General features: G+C 41.8%; 1 protein-coding gene across 1 annotated transcript; it reads right to left on the bottom strand.

Moving 5' to 3' along the window:
* Positions 1–98: 98 nt before the first annotated feature.
* FKBP4 (FKBP prolyl isomerase 4) lies at positions 99–18,765 on the bottom strand. Its single transcript, XM_054833548.1, has 10 exons — positions 18,506–18,765; positions 14,715–14,859; positions 13,227–13,369; positions 10,010–10,130; positions 9,323–9,479; positions 8,785–8,875; positions 8,364–8,447; positions 7,465–7,650; positions 6,701–6,940; positions 99–2,676 (listed from the first exon to the last, which is right to left on the bottom strand). The coding sequence occupies exons 1-10, from the start codon at positions 18,587–18,589 to the stop codon at positions 2,578–2,580; spliced, it is 1,350 nt and encodes a 449-aa protein (XP_054689523.1). The 5' UTR covers positions 18,590–18,765; the 3' UTR covers positions 99–2,577.
* Positions 18,766–18,772: the final 7 nt, after the last annotated feature.

Raw genomic sequence — 18,772 nt, 5'->3', positions numbered from 1 at the left:
TACTTTCACAGGTGGATAGTCAATCAGGACACTTCTCGTTTCAAAGATACTGTACAACTATTACAAGAAGGATTTATAAATTGAGAGACACAGGGGTGTGGTTTACAAAGTCAGTACTGTAATTGTTTATTTTAAGCATTTTTCTATAAGGACATAACAAATAGTTTATATTTGAAGTTTACATGCATGACCTCACTTATAAACACTAGTATGCCATCTTCTGCTGGCAACTAGACCCATTTTTAAGGACAGCATAGAACCTCTGTTCAGCTGCCTGAAGAGCACATTTAGTGTCCTTAGTAGATTTACATTCTTAAACATTTCAGTTGGTAATAGTAACAATGAGGGCAAAAGGGTACTTTCAAGACTGCTCACACTTAACATATCCACCACTGACTCTGCGATAGACGCTCTATAATCTTTTTGCTTTCAAAAACACATTGAAGGACTGTCATCCCCTGTGGGAGATTTTCAAAAGTGTTATTCAAGAATTAGAAATTTATCATTAGGACTTGGCCCTATGCTTACTTTCACAACAGTTTCAGCCACAGGGGCTCATATTTCCAGTAATTCCCAACAAATCAAGCTATTTCTTTGCTGGAAAAAAGGAACTCTTGCTTGACATTCCTGCTCCCCTTACGGTTCTTCTGTGTCTGGAAGTCCCCTCTTGTAACTTCAGTTGACAGACATTCTTCACACCTTGTGGTAAACTAACATTCCCCCCTCTTTGGGGGTAGTCGAGCTTCGGTAGAAGGTGAAAGTTTTTACTTACACAGGGCAGATACTACTGAGCCAGAACTCATGAAAAGCACTCACATTAGATATCTAAAGCCAAGATTTTGCTAAGCAAATCCAATTGACATTTCCTTAAGTGTGATGACCTACCAAGCACACTAAGCCTACCTCTTCTCCTATCCCTCCCCCAGCCCACTGAAGCTCAGGGCATTGCTACACCATACAGAGAGCAGTTCTTGTCTCAGGCCTGGGGGCCGGACAGCATACAGCATGCCAAGCAGGCCTTACTGCTTTGGGGACAGTTTGGCAATGCAGCTGGCACTCCTGCAGGGGCAGGTACTGGCAACCTCCTGGCCCATGAGAACCCCATGAATACATGCTTATACAGTACTTCTGTCTCAGCAATGGAGACCAGAAATTCAAGCTAAGATTTCAGAGGTCATTCATGTTAAAACAGGGATCTCTGCAATATATGCACAATTCCAGCCCATCCCATGCTATGGAAAGACATTCTTCTCACTGCAAAAAATCCATTTTTGTATCTGCAAGGAACACATTATCAACCTTCCTCCTGCAAGAGCAGGCAAAAAAGTGTCCCTGCTGCTAGAGTCTCAGAACAGAACAGTGGAGATGCCAAGTTTAACACACCATAAGACAGGATAAACAGAGAAGGCAAGTTTGAGTACTATGTTCCATGCCTGCAAACAAAAAAACCCACCCCAATAAAAAGCCCACACAAACCCCAAAAGCACACCCACCCCCAAATAAGACACACAACATACGGCAGGAAGAAGCAGAATATCAAGCAATAGCTTTCTTGTGAGATGGGGATAAGCAGACATTAGAATCACTCAGACATTTGCAGTTCATTAGGAATTAGAGGTATTTGTAATGTGTTAAACCATTATCACTTATTTTCTCTTCAAAGCCAGTCACTTTCAGGTGTAAATAAATGATGGTTTTTTTTCTGGTCCAATTTTACAGTGTAGAGGGTGAAGAGGAAGGTAGCAATATGAACAGAAAATAAGCTCTATGCATAAGTTATACACTTTTTATACAATTTCAGCAACATTTTTTTTTCCTTTTGCAAATATATGGGTAAATACCATATCAATTACTGTGGGAACTTTCTACGGCAATGAACAAACACAGAAAAATAATTGAATACTGTGGCTACTCTACAACTACATGGATGAGAAAACACTGAATGATCGAAGGACAGTAAATTCTCTTAATTCTGTGCAAATTCCAATAAAAACCCACGAAAAGTTCTGTTTTCTTGAGTTTAATTGGAGCTTTATTACTTAAGCTGTGACTTCACAGTCTTCACCTTCAGCAATTTGCAAAGAGGAGGCATACAAGGAAGGTTACAAAACTTAATGTAGGTGGGAACTGTCCCTACTGAACAGGGGGAGGGGGCAATGCCAAGGCAGAAGAACTGGGAGTGCCAATTTGTTCTCAAGTCTCATGTGAGGACTCCTGGAAAAGGCCAATTACTTGAAAGAAATCAAGGAAATAAATTTAGGTAGCAGAACCTGGGACTGAAGTGAGCCAGAACCAGAAAGAGACAAACATCAATGGCAAAATGCAAATAAGCCAAGCAGAGTAAATCCAGACAGAACCCAAACAGTAACAGAGGCTGAATGAATAAATAAAGTCCCTAGGATTAAACCAGATTTATGCTGCCACTCAGCTTCACAGACATATAAAGCTGTAACTGACTGTGGCATGGTGGCTTCAGCCTCTGCTCCCCTGAAGCCACTGTACAACCAGGTAGAAAAATAAAGGTCTAATTCACTGGAAATTCTTTCATTTACAAAACTAATGGAATAGGGTTTGTTTTTATGCTTCTGCGTTAACTTCCAATTTCTCTTCAACTCCATTCCGCTCATCTTTCATTTCTGCATCTTCAGTGTGGCTGGTTTGAAGGGTAGCAGCTGACTAAATAGAGAGAGAAAGAAAATATATTCCTTTGTTACACAAAATTGCTAACACTTGCAAACAATACCACAAACACTATCTGATTCTTATCACTATGATACCTGGTCTCCCTGCAAGACTGAATTAAAACTGAATTAGGACTTTCAGCCAAGAGAAATCAACAATTTCTTTGCATTTTTGTGCATCTAAGAAACCCGAAGTGGTTTAGAGGTGGCTCAGAAATAATACTGGTGTTAGATGGTTATGATTCATAACATGTCATACACACACTTGCCACATAATGCTTTAAGAAAGTGTTCTCCCACAAACTGAATTTTATTTAGGCAACTTCTGCACAGAACTGCTTTCATCCTGCTTCAATTTCCATGTGATTCAATTTCAGCAGTTCCCATACCCTACCCCCAACTTGTATGACACACACTTGGACTTAAGATATTTCTTCATATCTTTACTGGACAACTAGTTTCATGAAGAGTGATTTCAACTTGACAGTAGTCACCTGGATGCCCTCTGTAAGAGCTTAGCTGGGAGAAAATCTGATCTGAGAAGGTGGTTGCTCTAAAAGCCCTCTCCTTGCTGCATCTTCCAGTCCACATAAAAAGATGTGGAAGGCAGAGCACCATGTGGTAAGGGTCTGAGGTCAGTTTTTACAGTAGGACATAACCAGCACATCCTGGCCTTGAAACAGTTTTCAAACACAGTAAAGGGAGGTAGAAGTGTCTTGTCCTGCTCATCTCAAAAGACAGTGCAGTGAAATTGCTATTCCACCTGTCAGCCTAGCACCCTCTATTTTATTATGAGGTTAGATGAGAATCAGACAAGAACAAGCAAGGACATAAGCTTCCACTGTTGAGGGAGGGGAACAGGAGGGGGGGAAAAGGGGCAGAATCCTTAAACTAAAGATTTACATCAACTTAACTGAAACAAGAAAACAAGGCCATTCAGGCATCAAAGGTCAACCTTTCATCCTTAGAAGTGTTTTGTGAAGCACACAAGAGTGAATTCTCTCCACAGAAAATTTTAGCTAGCAATCCTGGGCTTAAGGTAAGGTGATAAAACATCCTCAACCTCTTTAAAGTCTGAATTTTTATGTGATCTATTCAAATTCATGAAAATAACTGATGCAAGAGTGGCTGTCAATCTTCAACAGACCATAAGATATGCAGATGTCAGGAATTTCAGAACTATAGTCCAAGCTGCCACCTTAGCAATCAGAAGACATTTGGTAAACAAAGCCTCTTCTCCAGAACTCTTGAACTTCTCCCACCAGCACTAACAGAAACAGTGGGAGCCAGAGTAAAACAACATGATTAATTAATTAATAGGAAAACGTGTTTTCTTGCAAGAAAAATCCCCAAGACTGACCCAGGAAGTAAGCATCCTTTGTTTACAGTTCCATGTTCCATCAATTCCTTTTCATATAAGAGCACATCAATTTGAAGTAGGCCAGATGTCTCCGACAAAAAACAATGTAAGAACATGCACATTCCCAAGATCATCTAACTACTGAAAGAATCGACCAGGCCAATAGCATCCTGGCATGTATCAGAAATAGCATGGCCAGCAGGACTAGGGACAGGATTGTGCCCCTGTACTCAGCACTGGTGAGGCTGCACCTCGAGTACTGTGTTCAGTTTTGGGCCCCTCACTACCAGAAAGACACTGAGGTGCTGGAGCATGTCCAAAGAAGGACAATGAAGCTGGTGAAGGGTCTAGAGCACAAGTCTTATGAGAAGTGGCTGAGGGAACTGGGGTTGTTTAGCCTGGAGAAAAGGAGGCTGAGAGAAGACCTTATCACTCTCTATAACTACCTGAAAGGAGGTTGCAGCCAGGTGGGTGTTGGTCTCTTCTCCCAAGCTACAAGTGATAGGACAAGAGCAAATGGCCTCAGGTTGTGCCAGGAGAGGTTTAGATTGGATATTAGGAAAAATTTCTTCACCAAAAGGGTTGTCAAGCACTGGAACAGGCTGCCCAGGGAAGTTGTTGAGTCACCATCCCTGGAGGTATTTAAAAAACATGTAGATGTGGTGCTTAGGGACATGGTGTAGTGGTGGACTTAGTAGTGCTAGGTTAGTGGTTGGACTTGATGATCTTAAGGGTCTTTTCCAACCTAAACGATTCTATGACTCTAATCTGATTCTATCCAGTAGATGGGAAAACTGGAACTAAGTGCCATGTATTTGCAGTATCCCAAACAGCCTGCAACACAAAGACTGTCTTTTGCCACGAATACAACTACACCAACCATCTGTCTTAGGGGCTGAGGTGTCCATTTTGAAAAGCACAAAGGTATCCCTTTTGTACTTTTAGTGGGTATAGCTTGTTTCAGCAACCCACTCTTCCTCTCTGAGCAGCAGACCTTGCTGTGTCCCACACCTACTGGAGGAAGCCAGATTCCCAGCAGCTGTGCTAGCTGAAAGGAACCTGCACAGCAGAGTCTGACAGCTGGCAATTAAAACCTGCTATTTCAGAAATGAAGATGCCCAGCAGTGAAATAATTCCGGTTGGTTTCTGTAACTTTATCTTCCTGAGATTTTTCATTAAAGCCTACCAAAAATTAAGGTACTGCATGGCTATACAAGAAAATATCTAAAAGGACAGAATACATTCTTCCAGGCTCCAATAAGCAAGGACTGTTGACACCGGGCTGCTTTAGAGTCAGATACGTAACTGCATGATCAATGACATTTTCTTTGCAGAATCAGTGAGGAGTCTACATTTATGTGTTTGTTTACACTCCTCCATGAGAAGCAGGACCAAATCCACAGAACTACTGCTACTCTTTCAAGAGCAAAAACAAACTCCTCCCCCACACACAACAAAAACCCCAAACCCCACAACCAAAAAGCCTCAAACAGAACAGCTTGCCCACTCTACCATCCAGCTAAGGGTGAACCCTATGCTTATTATATAACTACTTTAGCAGAGTTAGGGATGAAGAATGGAATACATCTCCCATTGTCTCTGGGAGATACACTGATTTCAGACATATCTCATTTTGAGAGACTGGGGAAGGGGAGAAAAAGATGTTTGTGAAGTGTTTCACATAAGAAATTGTCAGCTCACAGTCTGAGATGGCTGAATTGTCAGGATACACTTATCTGAGGACAGTGGGCGCCTGGACAGACTCACAGAGTTAACCACAGTAAACTGACATATCAGGTTTTTGGGTTCTGCATGCATATTCTGGGAAGGTGGACACAAAAATCTGTGAAAATAATCTCACAATACGCAAGCTTCTGCACTCCCCAACGTTACAAGAAAGTTGAGGCTGATATAAATCCTAGATCTGTCTTGGAAGTTACAGGTTTACCTAGTCCTTATGGACCATCAGATTTAAGGAAAACAGAACATTTTCTTAGAATATGTGATCCTCACCCGTAATTTTGAATGTTTCTTACTAGCTGATACAACCTTGTTATAACCTGTACTCAAATATTACCATTATTAACTGCTAATGAAAGCTTAGCAGGAAAACCATCCACACAGTAGAATAATGAATCTTTTGAGAGTCTGAATTCGGACACTTCATAATCAATCTGTGACATCTGAGATGGAAGAGCATCAACCACATCTTAATGTCTCCACAAGAAGCAAGATGGTGCTCAGCACCATCTGTATGACAGGCATAAGGTGTCAGTAGATGGGCCATCCAGGCACCAGAACAGATTGTTCTTTATAACGATCAGTTCAAGGTGAATGGGCACTTTTTCAGTTCTTGAACATTATCATGTTTGCATCTCATCACTTCAATGGCTTTCTGATTAACACTGGTCTGTTGCAAAATCAGTTGAAATAAGTAAAAGCATTCTGTGCAATGCTTGGTACTGCTAGTTGTCTTGTTCAAACAAGATGGCCTAATCAGTTTGACTGTTGACTATTTCCAGTTTCTTCCTCCAGAGGAAGCTACCTGAGTGTCCTCCCACTATATTTATCTGTAGTAAAAAGCTGAATACCTAAACCACTACTTCTTGTCTAACACATGACACCATCTCTTGTAGTCTTCTGGAGTAGTGTTACTTACTTTTAAGTCTTTGTCTGCAAGCCTTTGGAACATGTTGGCATACATCTTTTTCTCTTTCTCATGCTGCTCCCGTATTTTTTGCTGACAAGTTACCAATTGCACTTTGGCAGCTTTGTTACTTGGATAAAGTTGTATCACTTTCTGGAAATCTCCCCGGGCCAATTCAAAGTCATTGACAGCCAAGTGTGCTTCTCCACGCCGGAAGAGGCCTTTTTCATTGTTGCTATCCAATTCGAGAGCCTACATTAAAAAATGAAACCACATTCAAGAACAGTTTTTCTTTTTAAATAATATGTATGCAGTTAGAACACCAGAAACTGCTAGAAACTGTACCTTCTGATGTACATTTTGAGTCTTGTCAGGGCTTACTAATAAGATGCGCTGAATATAGTAGAAGTACAAAGAGGACTGAATCTAGTAGGCTATTTGACAGAGAACCAGCAAGTCTAAGATTTAGTCCTGGCTCTATTCCACCTCTTTGAATGACCTTTGTCAACATGACCACCTTCACCACATCTCAGTGTTTCTGATTTCTAAATACTAGAATATTCTCAATGTAGCAGCAAGTTAGTAAAAGATATTAAAAGGACAATAATTATGGAAACAACTTGTTGGGTATTTTTACATTGTGTATTCAGTACTACCCAACTGCCAGCTGATAAAAAAGGTCAAACACCATGTGGCCTGGTATCCCTCAAATTGTTAAAAGCTAGAGAAAATGTCAGATTGCTTGTGCAGCTTAAGAATAAACAAACTCTTACTACCTTGTTGCAGTTCTCCAAAGCCTGGGAGTATTCCTTCAGCTTGAGATGGCACATAGCTAGATTAAGGTGGGCAGCAAGCCTCAAGCTTTTGGCTTTTGTATCCTCCTCCTCAGAGAGTCCTGATTCATGCTCCAGCCATGACACAATCTTCTTATACTGTAACGCTGCCCGTTTGTATTTCCCCTCCTGTAAACAAAGCAGTTTGATTATCACACAGCTCATCACAGTAATTTTTATCTCCCTCTTGCCCCTTCTGCTTACATGGATCTGAAAAAAATAATTTGTAGTAATCAGAAAATAGCTTTTATCACTAAAAATATACTAGTTCTGAAAGCCATTCCTGGATAGGATCAGAAAATCTTTAGGAATACCTACTGGTTCCCCCACTACAGCCAGGGGTGTAGGCCAGCATTGATACTTCACTGTGAACTCCCACCTTATATTCAACTTTTGATACAGAACAAGGAAGATTGGGCATTTTCCAAACAGCACAACTACTGCTCTGTCATGAAGATAACAGGAAAGTCTGCCTTTAGCTGGTCAAATAATTTGAAACAGCTTCTCCACACATCTCTACTCAAATGAATGTTGTTCATTGACAGCACTATCCCATAGCAGGAACTTAAATACTGTAACCTCGCTACTATTCAATGTATGCCCCCAAATTATCTGCAGGTACAGCAAACAGCTCTGACAGAGAACTAACTCCCTGTTAGTTCTTTGGATATTCCACCCCGAGGCTTTTTTTTTTTTTAAAGACACCTTCCCCTCCAGTGCTCCCCATAAAATGTCACAGAGAATACCATGAACACCACTCAAACTACAGAAACTGTAATCATCATTATCAGCTCATGACATGGACTAAGAAATGCTACTACCACTTGGGGATGACAATTTACCTTGAAGTACTGAGTGCCTCTCTCCTTCACAATGCAGCTTTGTTCGAGCTTCTCATCTGTGTTCATTTCCCAAGACTCCTTAGCCTACCCAAAAAGGAACAGCTCAAGTCAATGATACAATTTCTGGGAAAACCAAGCAGCTATGCTGCTTCCCAGTAACAGTATGGTAGAGATAGGTTTGGCAAAGCAGTGTTTTGCACTGCTACTGGAAACTGGGTTAGAGCAGGAGAGACACTGACAGCAATGGACAGGGATACAGTAACAATTTCAGCCAAGAGCTCCCAGTGTGTCATCATCTCTGACAACAGTGGCTTCCCTATTTCAGATTAACATTCAAGGACTCCATCATCCTTGATCAAGTTGCACTCACACTTCTTCCCCCACATCCCAATCTCTTTGGGACTTCATCCCTTCTTGTTACCTTTTCAAAGCTTTTGAGTTTCACGTCGTACTGTAGCTCTGCATCTGGAGGGATCTGAAATTTCTCCTTCCCAGCACTTCCAAAACCATAGCTGTAAGATTGCGGTGGTGGGGGGAGGAAAAGAAACAAACAAAAACATTCCATAACACCAAAGCACTAGCTATCTGGTCACACCAGACTGCTCAGCAGCTCTTTTCCTATTCTGAGATTGTTCTTTAGGTATAAGCACTGCTGTACAGTAAGTACCACATCGTTAAGAGGGACCACAGAAATGTAAGTTAAAAAAAGCAACAATTTTTTTTAATATTCACTGAGATCAACACTACAGAGATTTAAGTAAATTTTTTTTTGAGTGCTATTACTTCACAACCTAGTGGCAAAGCGATCTTCGCTTCATACTTCTCATACATTAAACTTATGGGGCTGATCCAAGTTTTTACTACAGCACTTTAAAAAGCTGAAAGCTAACAAAACACGTAATTCTTGCCAGATGCTTAACATAAGCCTTTCAAGTATCAAAAGATCAGAAACAGCATACTTGGGTTTGAGATAGAACACGGATTCCTCAGATTTCTCCATTTTTTGAATTGCTTTCTCCAGACCATGAGGAAGATCATAGTTGTCACCTTCTCCAATCTCAAACCGCAATTCCCGTCTGTCAAAAACACGATCTCCGTATCGGCCTTCAAACTGGACTGGTAACAAAAAACAGAACAACCCAGAGAAAAATCAGAAGATATCTATGTATGGTATGGGGCAGGTAGCACAGGTAGTATAGCAAGTGCCAAAGCCTCCTCCTAAACAGTCTAACAGCTCCCTATGCATGGCGGCTACTAGCAGCAAATAGAACTGCTGCTGCTAAACTTAATAAACCCCCCCCTTTTTTTTTCCGTTAATCTATAATTTTTTTTCTATTCCAGCAAGTGCCAGAATTACTTCCCCTCTTGCTCCTCAGCAAATGGAAATACTTTACTAGACTCATCAACCTTTGTGATCTGATAAGCACTTTATCAGATTCAGTATCCCTGAGGAACACAGATGCTGCTGGAAAATGTAAACCTTGCTAGAAATAAGAGAATGAAAGCTTACTCTAGGTTGTTAAGTTACCTGGTAAAGGAAAGAGAAGCCATATATTCCCTTCCCTCAGGGCAGGGAGGCGCAGATTGGGAAAAGGTTGTGCCCTCCCACATGGTAAACCCATGTACTCTTTGTGTAACATACTTACTCTCTACAAGCGCACCCTCGTTGGGCTTGGAGTAGCCTTCCCCTTTTTTATGGATTCTTCGGATGATGCCACCGTCCTCATCATCAGTGAGGTCCTCCCCCTTGAACTCAAAAAGTTCTATCTGTTGAGGGAAGAAAAGCCTTGCATTTATTCTCATCACATCAATTCGGTAACTCACAGAATTTGTTCTCCAGAGATCTTTGAAACTGTAGCTGTTTAGAAAGCCACAGTCTTATGTCCTGTAAGATATTAGACATTTGAAAAGAAAAAAAGATAACAGAGTTCAAGGCTAATGCTGTGGAGGTTCATGACACTGGACTTAAAGACACCTGGAATGCAAAAGAAATTGAATATTCACCAGCACAAGGAGTACTGCCACTCTGTATTTTGATGGATACCTAATAACAAGTAATATTCTGGTCGTCTTCCTTCTCTTCAGTCTGTCTGAAACAAGCTAAGTTACTCCAGAGCATCCCACTGATGACCATACAGGTTTCCCCATTTGTTTTTATTTTACCTGAACAACAGTATTCTGTGGAAGAATCTATCTATATTGGTCAGCAAAAGCAATCATGAGGAAGAAAAAAAAACCCAAAACAAACCATAAGACATCCATTATTTCAGGTCATAACCAAATGCTGATGTGGTGACGACACAGCTACAAAATATTTTAATGTAAGTTTTAGAGGGTCCTTTTTAAGGTAACACATACAGAATTCTGGTATGGTGATGGCACTTGGAAAAGAACTGTGCTGACCTAAATAAGAAGGAAACATAGGAGCAAGACTAAAGTGGAAACTCAAAGAGATTTTAAGTGCCCAAGAGTCATACTAGTCAGAAATTACTCCTACCTAATAAAACTTAGTAAAACTTTCTGGATTTAAGTTCCATCCCACCCTCCTAATTCAGGACACACCCAGCACTGCTTATTTGTTGTAGCCAGTCATCTGCAGGCCACTTTGTTAGGGAAGCACAAAACCATCATAGGCAGCTCCAGTGCTTTTCTTTCTCCCTTTTCTCCTCTAACATTACTGCTCAGGCAGGCATTAGGGGATATAAAGCGTCTTGAATGAAACACTACTTGTATCTAAACAGTACCTAAAAGATGGAGAGGTCAGAGTGGCATCATTAAGACAAACATAGGGGGAATTGAAACATCTGGATGACTCTATCAGACTCAGTAGTACTCTGATGAAACAAATCCCATGCTGCAATTAATGCTTTTATTTATTAAAACGTTAGGTATTATCTCTTCTTGCAGGACAAAGACGTAGCATCCTATATACTAGTGCCAAGCCTTAAGAATGCTTTATTATGCTGCTGAGGTAGAAGGTCTTGAGCTTTGAAACACTGCGTGAAAAAAAAGCAGAGAAGCTGAACATCTTCAACAACTGCTACACTGAAGTTCTGTTTGTTCTTCCTTTCCCTCAACCAAAATGAGGTGAGCAGAAAAAGGTATTAGAGTTTGCATGTGAATCATCAGGTCAGAACACAGTAAATATGCGTTAGTGTTTTTATCTCCCCCTTCAATCCTGCCCTATATTACACTTAGTATCACCTGCATACATGCAAAGCATACAGCATTCCAGCATGTGTAGTTTGATACAATATAAACCATAACTATCTTCAGATTTATATATTAAAAAAATGCTGTTGAAGAAGAGCTTTACAAGATTATTATTTTTCAACAGTCAACTGCAGAAATAATGACAATAATTTTAATGCACATGAAATGAGTAAGTCCTCATCCCTTTAATGGCCTAGGATACTATCTGCTGGAAGTATTTTTTGAATCCTTCCACACAAAATACATCTTTAATTCACAAGTTCATAGAAAAAAGAAATGCAAATACTCTATCCAAATCTAATACAAATACAATATCCAACTATGTTTAATTTACCCTTCCTTAACAGATTGTTTCCATTAAAATCTAAATAGGCTTTGAGTCTCCATGAGCTATTTTCACCTCAGACATTAGATAAAACATTCAATCTCAGAGCAATCATCAGAGCTTAAAAACTTTCCTTATGCCCCCAATGTAGGAGTCCAATCCATTGATTAAGTATTTTAGAGCAAAGTAATTTTAAAAATCACACTTAAAAAGAGTCCATCTGCCTTCTCTCAGGTGCAAGTAAAGTATTTCTTGGAAAACTGAACTGTTTCAACAGTAAGAAAGATCTATCCTCCCAAAACAGTTTTGACTGTTTGTCAGAGCATGCTCCAGGAACAGCTTTAATATCATCCTCTATGAAAAAAATCAAACATGAGTTTCAGCATTCTGAGCAACCACACTCCCTACTGAAATAATGCACAACAGACAACTGCTCTGTCCTCTGCTGGTGAGCTTAAGAAATACCCATGCTAATTGTCTCCATGCTCACCGAGACATACAGTTCACCTCAGAGGAGACCAACTGTCTGTATGAATTGTAAAACCAGTGTTACTCAGGCATCAAACTCAAGGCCGCTGAATCTGTCACAGGGACCAAGTGTGTACAAGCGGCCTTCTATGATGGCAAGCAACATAGCCTGGATCCACAGACAGACTTTGGTAATCAACAAGCAACCAGAATCCAAACTGTTCTTATGGTACTTTAAGGCTTATGAAAATGCTTAGCTCCACAGAAGACAAGAGTTCATAGTTGTAGAGCTGTTCAAATATACTTTATATTCTAGCAGTTTATACGGTCTCTTTTGTCCCCCAAAGAGCTCAAAGGTTGTGCTGAAGTTGCAAAGAAAATATAAAAAGGCATGAAAAATATATTAGTGAGGACATTAATTGCTCTTTGTGTTGTTGAAAACTTCATAATGTTTAACATAAGTATTATTACTTTGAGTCTCAACAAGTGGAAAAGGGATTAAAGATTTCATTTTTTCAACTACTTCAAAGTCCGCCACTGAGACAGTCCACCCTCTCCTGTTCCATGCCCCCAACCCACACTCTCCTACAGTGAATCATTCTGTAACTGTAAAATTAAAACTACCATCACTGGAAGACATTCAAGTCTTTAAAAGACTCCAAAATAAGGGAACCTGAGCCATGGCAGATCAGTAGCAGCCAGGCTAGAACTCTTACATTTTGCCCACGTTACTCTAACCATATTTTCCTCTTTAGAAAACCTAACATTCCTGTTTTGAAAGGATATTACACCACACATTTTCTACAATGACATATGAATTTTGTTTTGTACAGTTTTAGAGATAGGCTCTCACTTACCTCAAAAATCAGTGTAGCATTGGGAGGTATCTTTGGGGGGCTCCCAGCTGAGCCATAGGCATATTCTGGTTTACATGTAATCCGACAGATTTCACCAACCTTCATAGTTGCCACAGCAATGTCCCATGCTTTGATCACCTCACCTATGCAAGTCAAATTTCAATCACATGATTGCTAGGCATACATCAAAGACGTGTTCAGCTGTGAAACCGAGCATTATCACTTTTAGTATACAAAAGCTAAGACAGAACAGAAATACTGATAGACTTGTGTTCACTCTGATTTATGTACATCAGTTTTAATTCTCATCAAATTATATGATAGACTTGTGTTCACTCTGATTTATGTACATCAGTTTTAATTCTCATCAAATTATAAAGTTACCTACAGACCCACATTTGGCTAAATTTCTTCATTCTAGGTGTGGTGACTTTTTCCTCCCCTTATTTCCTTGCCTATAGAGAATACAAGTCATCTGAACACAGACACGGGCTGAATCACTTGGCACAATCTCAAGTGCGAGGAAATAACAATAAACTCTTCGAAGAGGAAGGTCTTAGGGTGAGAGATTGCCTGCTCGTATTTTGAAAACGATCCAAACCAACAGTCTTTTCTCTCTGTACTTTATCTGCTGGCAAAGAGCAGCACGAGTGGTAACTAAAAGTTACATGCACTTGTAACAGAAAGAGGAGGAAAAGTAGGAGAAGTAGTATTCCTTCTAAAGCCAAGTGAACAGAAGCTGGAACCTAAAGTAACAAAATCCTATCTCTTATTCAAGTTCTCCTACTTGCTGCTCCTTTCAACTCAGTCAAGCAGCCTTTCTGTTGGTCTCGTATTAATAGGCATACTTCAGATCATCTCAAATTTCAGTACACTGCAGAATTTATCTCCCAAATAAAAAAGCAGCAGGTATGGAACTGCCAGGGAAGAACTCAGGCTGAGTAATAAGACTTGCTGGAACAAGGATGTGTGGACTTCTACATTCAAAAAAATGAAAACTTTTGATAATGAAGAGATGCACTGCTTCAAGCTTCATATTTGGGTTAACTTGGGAACTTAGGGAAAAACGGAGTATGTTTCATCATGCTGCAGCTGACAGCTGCCACCGTGCACCCTGTCCCAGTATCTGGTCACAATTAAGTACTCCTGAGTTTGAGTCTTCTGCCAAAAAGAAAAAAAAATCAACAAAATAGACATTCTGGCTATTTAACTACTCTTTATCACTACACTTCAGGGCAAATTTGCTCCCCTGGAATGCTTCATCTGAGGCCCATGAATTCTTCAGCATGCCTCATTAAGGGGTTACACAGTTTTCTCATTCAAAAAAAAAAATCTCAAAACCATTCTTATTGGGCCATTCTAAAAGAATAAACCTTAAGCTCTGAAAACAAGTTTAAAAAGCAACTTTAGCATGAAGGAACCACACATGCGAGGAAATCCCACCTCAATTATTACCAAAACTGATCAATACCAAACACAAGATATTACCTTTCCCCAAGTCAAATGAAAATTTGTCTCTCCTGTCTAGACTGGAGTCAAATTTTGTGCCATCAAGAAGCCATCCTGTGTAATGGACGGTCACTTTATCACCTATCATTGGAGACTCTGTCCCACTTCCTTCTCTCTTGACAACCTGAGGAAAACAGTAAGCACCATTAAGATGATGAAAACTACATCTGCTTATTGGACATTAATTCCATTTACTTAGATGCATGCGTTATGTTAAATAGATAAAGGGTTTGCAGGTTTACTTCGGTTATCTGAAAATGGATTGACTATTCCCTCTACAGATTAGCAGTGTTGCAAATGCAGGAATCTCAAGATGGCTCTGCTGTGATATGAGAACTTAATTGGCAACAGTTGGCACCAGCTTACAGATCTCTGCATCTATAGTTAGCAATGTCACTTACCTTTCTTCAACAAGATTTAAAATGTTCTTGAAACTTAATCAGGTACAGCATTAAGTAGGGGTTTTTTACACTTTATTCAAGCCACGACTCTATCATTACCCCTGAGTTTGGTGTTCTAGGCAAAGCATTTAAACAAGAAAGAGAGCTGGTCTTTCCATGCAAAGTCTATTCTAACATGTAATCCGAGATTGTCTGGTTTAACTTGAGTAGTTTAACAAAGGTTAAAAGAATCTTGCCCCAATGCAGGTTAGTTGTAGCAGCCAACACAGTAACACTTAGGAATTCTTATATTGTATTAATTTTGCCTCCCCACGACTCTGACCCAGATTGCCAGCACCTCGATTTCACATACAGCTGCAAGGATTTGATTTTCTTCTCAAGAAGTTCCCCAGCCTCAGTAGCAAGACCAGTATCAACTAAATCTACACTATACAAAAAGCAAGATTGGCCAATCTCTCTAGTGTTCATTTGAAATGTATTCCTGAAGTTTAAATTTAGTTTTCTCCAAGACTGATTGAAACCATCTAGCTCTGAGCCAAAGTTCTGCAGTTACTTTAGCTAGGCAAAAAGGAACCAATGGAAGACTGTTTGCTTGTGTCTAGAGAGACCTGGAAAACATACGGTTCATACAAGGTCAACATTTGTTATATGGATTGCTGTCTCTCCTTTAAAGAAAAGCTCTAAAAATGCTTCTATACCAATCATGTTTTTCACTGAAGGAAGCAGAGCCTTGGGAGTCTCCTTTCCAAATTTCACCTTCTTGCAATCAACCACTGTCAATCTCCTACTTTGCCTCCCACCATCCATGCAACTGACTGAAATGTCAGCACCCTCCATCCAAAGCAAGGCAATGTGAATAGCTTCTGTCAGACTCTTAAACTGAAAGCATCTCCTTGGATGCATAAAAGAAAAAAAAAAAAGAAAAAAAAGGAAAAAAAAAAAGGAGAACACACACCACCACCCCCACCACCCCCCCCGGAAAAAAAATACTACCTGCTCAGTTTCCTAGGGAGAGAGTGTTCAGCGTGAAAAGGGATGCCTGACCTCACACAGGACACCATCCCTGTACCCTGCACCACTTCAGTGCTACAGCAGTTGTTAGCATTACAGAACTAATCTATTGATTTCTCCCCCAAGAAAGGCAAAAATTCAAGCAACCACTCTCACAGAGATAAGGCAATCTGGTAACCAACCTAAACTACATCATGCTTTGATATATATATATATAAATAAAAGTGCATCCAAAGTAGTAATTTTAAAGCAGCCAATCTGAAGTCGCTTTGAAATAACAACTGCATTTAATGGAAATTCACTAAGCTTTTCAAAATGCCATATCCTTGTAGCACCATACCAAGTTATCCAACATGAAAGTAATGAATATCTCATTTTCAGTATTTATACAATATTATTCTCTTGCATTTATTTAATTTTCAAGAGACTCAAGTTTCACTTTTTCCATATACTAAACACGGCAACCCTATTTCCATCAGGTTTACATTTCCCTTTCAGGTGGAGAAACCTGATTTTTCTGTTCATATTGTGATGGCAAATATTTCTATTTCTAAACTTAAATATCTACACTAGAAAGAGTGTAAGCACGTTCAGCAGTACCAGGTAAAAACCTCTGGATACTATTCTGATACAAAGCTAATGAACAAATAAAAATAAACTCTCCTGGAATCAGTTCAATGACACCACTATAAAATTGGTGTAGATTAGAGTTAGAACCCTGATTTCAACGGGTGTATTCTGCACTCCAGCCATTACTAGAAAAATAAAATCCATGAAGGCTGGACTTCATGATCTCTATAGTCTTTTGCCTTATCAATTCACAACCTCACCTTTTTTGAGGTTTTCACAACCTCAGTTCTTTTGCTAGTATTTTCTCCTCCCCTCCTTTAAAAGAAATTAAAAGACCTCCTGCTTCTCCATCATCAAAAGGTGCATACTGCATGGAGTAGGCAGATGCTCACTGCCTTTCAGGGATCTGAGATGCGGGAGACCTGCAGGCAGCTTTGTGGGCAGCCATGCAGCTCTAACCTGATACCGTGTTCCATGCAAAAATTACAAACTCTCACCAAAACATGTTAGCAGGAAACATGGGAAAGCAGCCTATAGAAGCCAACCACACATCTTTGGTCTAGTCCCTGATACCCTTCCTGAACTGGGGGCAGCGTCTCAATGACTAACCCAGAATTTAAAGCCAGAAGACTCTAAACGTTAAAATCAGAATTCTATCTTTGCTGCAGTGCTGCTTTTCTTCTTCTGAACACCATAGCTCTGAAGTTTCACCGCGATTAAAAAATATTTCTAATGATTAAGTTTTTAAGAGAGACTGAAGAAATTTCTAGAGATATGGAAATAGGAAATATCTGACAGAGGAAGTCAGTGCAACTCCCCCTCATGGTATAAATTCTGCTACCCTTATCAACTGGCTTCCCAGTACAAAGGGGAGAAGCCAGGCTACCGGCTGGCCCAATACACGGCACAAACCGCGCCCGCGGCCAGCCCTACCTCACCTGCAGTTTATTAATAGCTAGTTTTCCCACTGAAGCTGAACCAACGGGCAGCCTTTCCGGCTCCTGCCGCCGGGGTGCATTTACATCAGGCCCACGTGTACAATGCACCATCTCAGCTTTGAGAGCCTGCTCGTACCAAGATGGAGAGACCCATTTTCAGAGTCTTAAAGACAGGCAAAAGTAGACAGCGTAGCGCTGCTTTGCACCAGCTATGAACGTATACGAAACGCACGTGCCCTGCCGAAGCACCATCTTTAATTCCCCTCTCGCGAACACGTGCTGGGGGGCGGGGGCAGACCCCGACCCCCGCCCAAAACAAGCCGTGCGGGCAGAACCGCACCCTGCGAGCCATGCGGACTGCCCGGCCCGCCTCCTCCCTCGCCCACCCCAGCCCCGAGGAAGAGCCCGAAGGCAACGAGAAGCGCCTCTCCCCTCCGCAGCCCCCCGTGACCTGGGAGATTCCTAGGGAGCGGCCCGGGCTCCGGCTCGCCCCGGCCGGGGGGCGGGAGCGGGGAGCTGCCGGCAGCCCCACGCCGCCGCCGCGTGGAAGCCCCCGCGGGCGGGCGGGCAAGGCGTGCGCGGCCGCGGCGGCCTCCCGCCCTCCCCGCGCGCCGCCGCTACTATTTAAGCGCCAGGACTGCGCGAGCCTGCCGGGCGGCGGGCCCACTAACGGCCTTGTCCCCTTCCCCTCACAGGGCAAAATGGGCACCGCGGGGACAGAGCGCCCGGGGTGCGCCTGCTCGCAGGCGAAGAGGGACCGTCCCCCCCTCGCTGGCGTGCGGACTGCTCCACACTGGCCTCCGAGTGTGTGCGAGGGGATGGGGAGCGGCCGCCTGCAGCCGCCGGGTACCTTGAGAACACCCTCATCGCGCTTGGGGGTGATGTCCGCCCCCTCCAAGGGAGCCCCGTCCGCTTTCATCTCCTCCGCCGTCATCCCGCCTGCCGCTGCCACCGCTGCGCAGGGAAGGGCCGCCTCGCGGGGTCGGGGTCGGCACCGGCCTGCCGCCGGGCTAGGGCTAGGGCTGGCGTCTCGCTGCACCTCCGGCTCCGAGCAGCGGGGGTGGGCACTGCGCGCTTCCTTCCCTCTTGCCTTCGCCGCAGCGCCAGCCCCCGGTCA

The sequence above is a fragment of the Grus americana genome, chromosome 1 (assembly GCF_028858705.1).
Source record: "Grus americana isolate bGruAme1 chromosome 1, bGruAme1.mat, whole genome shotgun sequence".
Classification (NCBI taxonomy): Eukaryota; Metazoa; Chordata; class Aves; order Gruiformes; family Gruidae; genus Grus; species Grus americana.
Note: the sequence above shows the minus strand (reverse complement) of the source record. Positions and strands in the feature narration are given on the sequence as shown.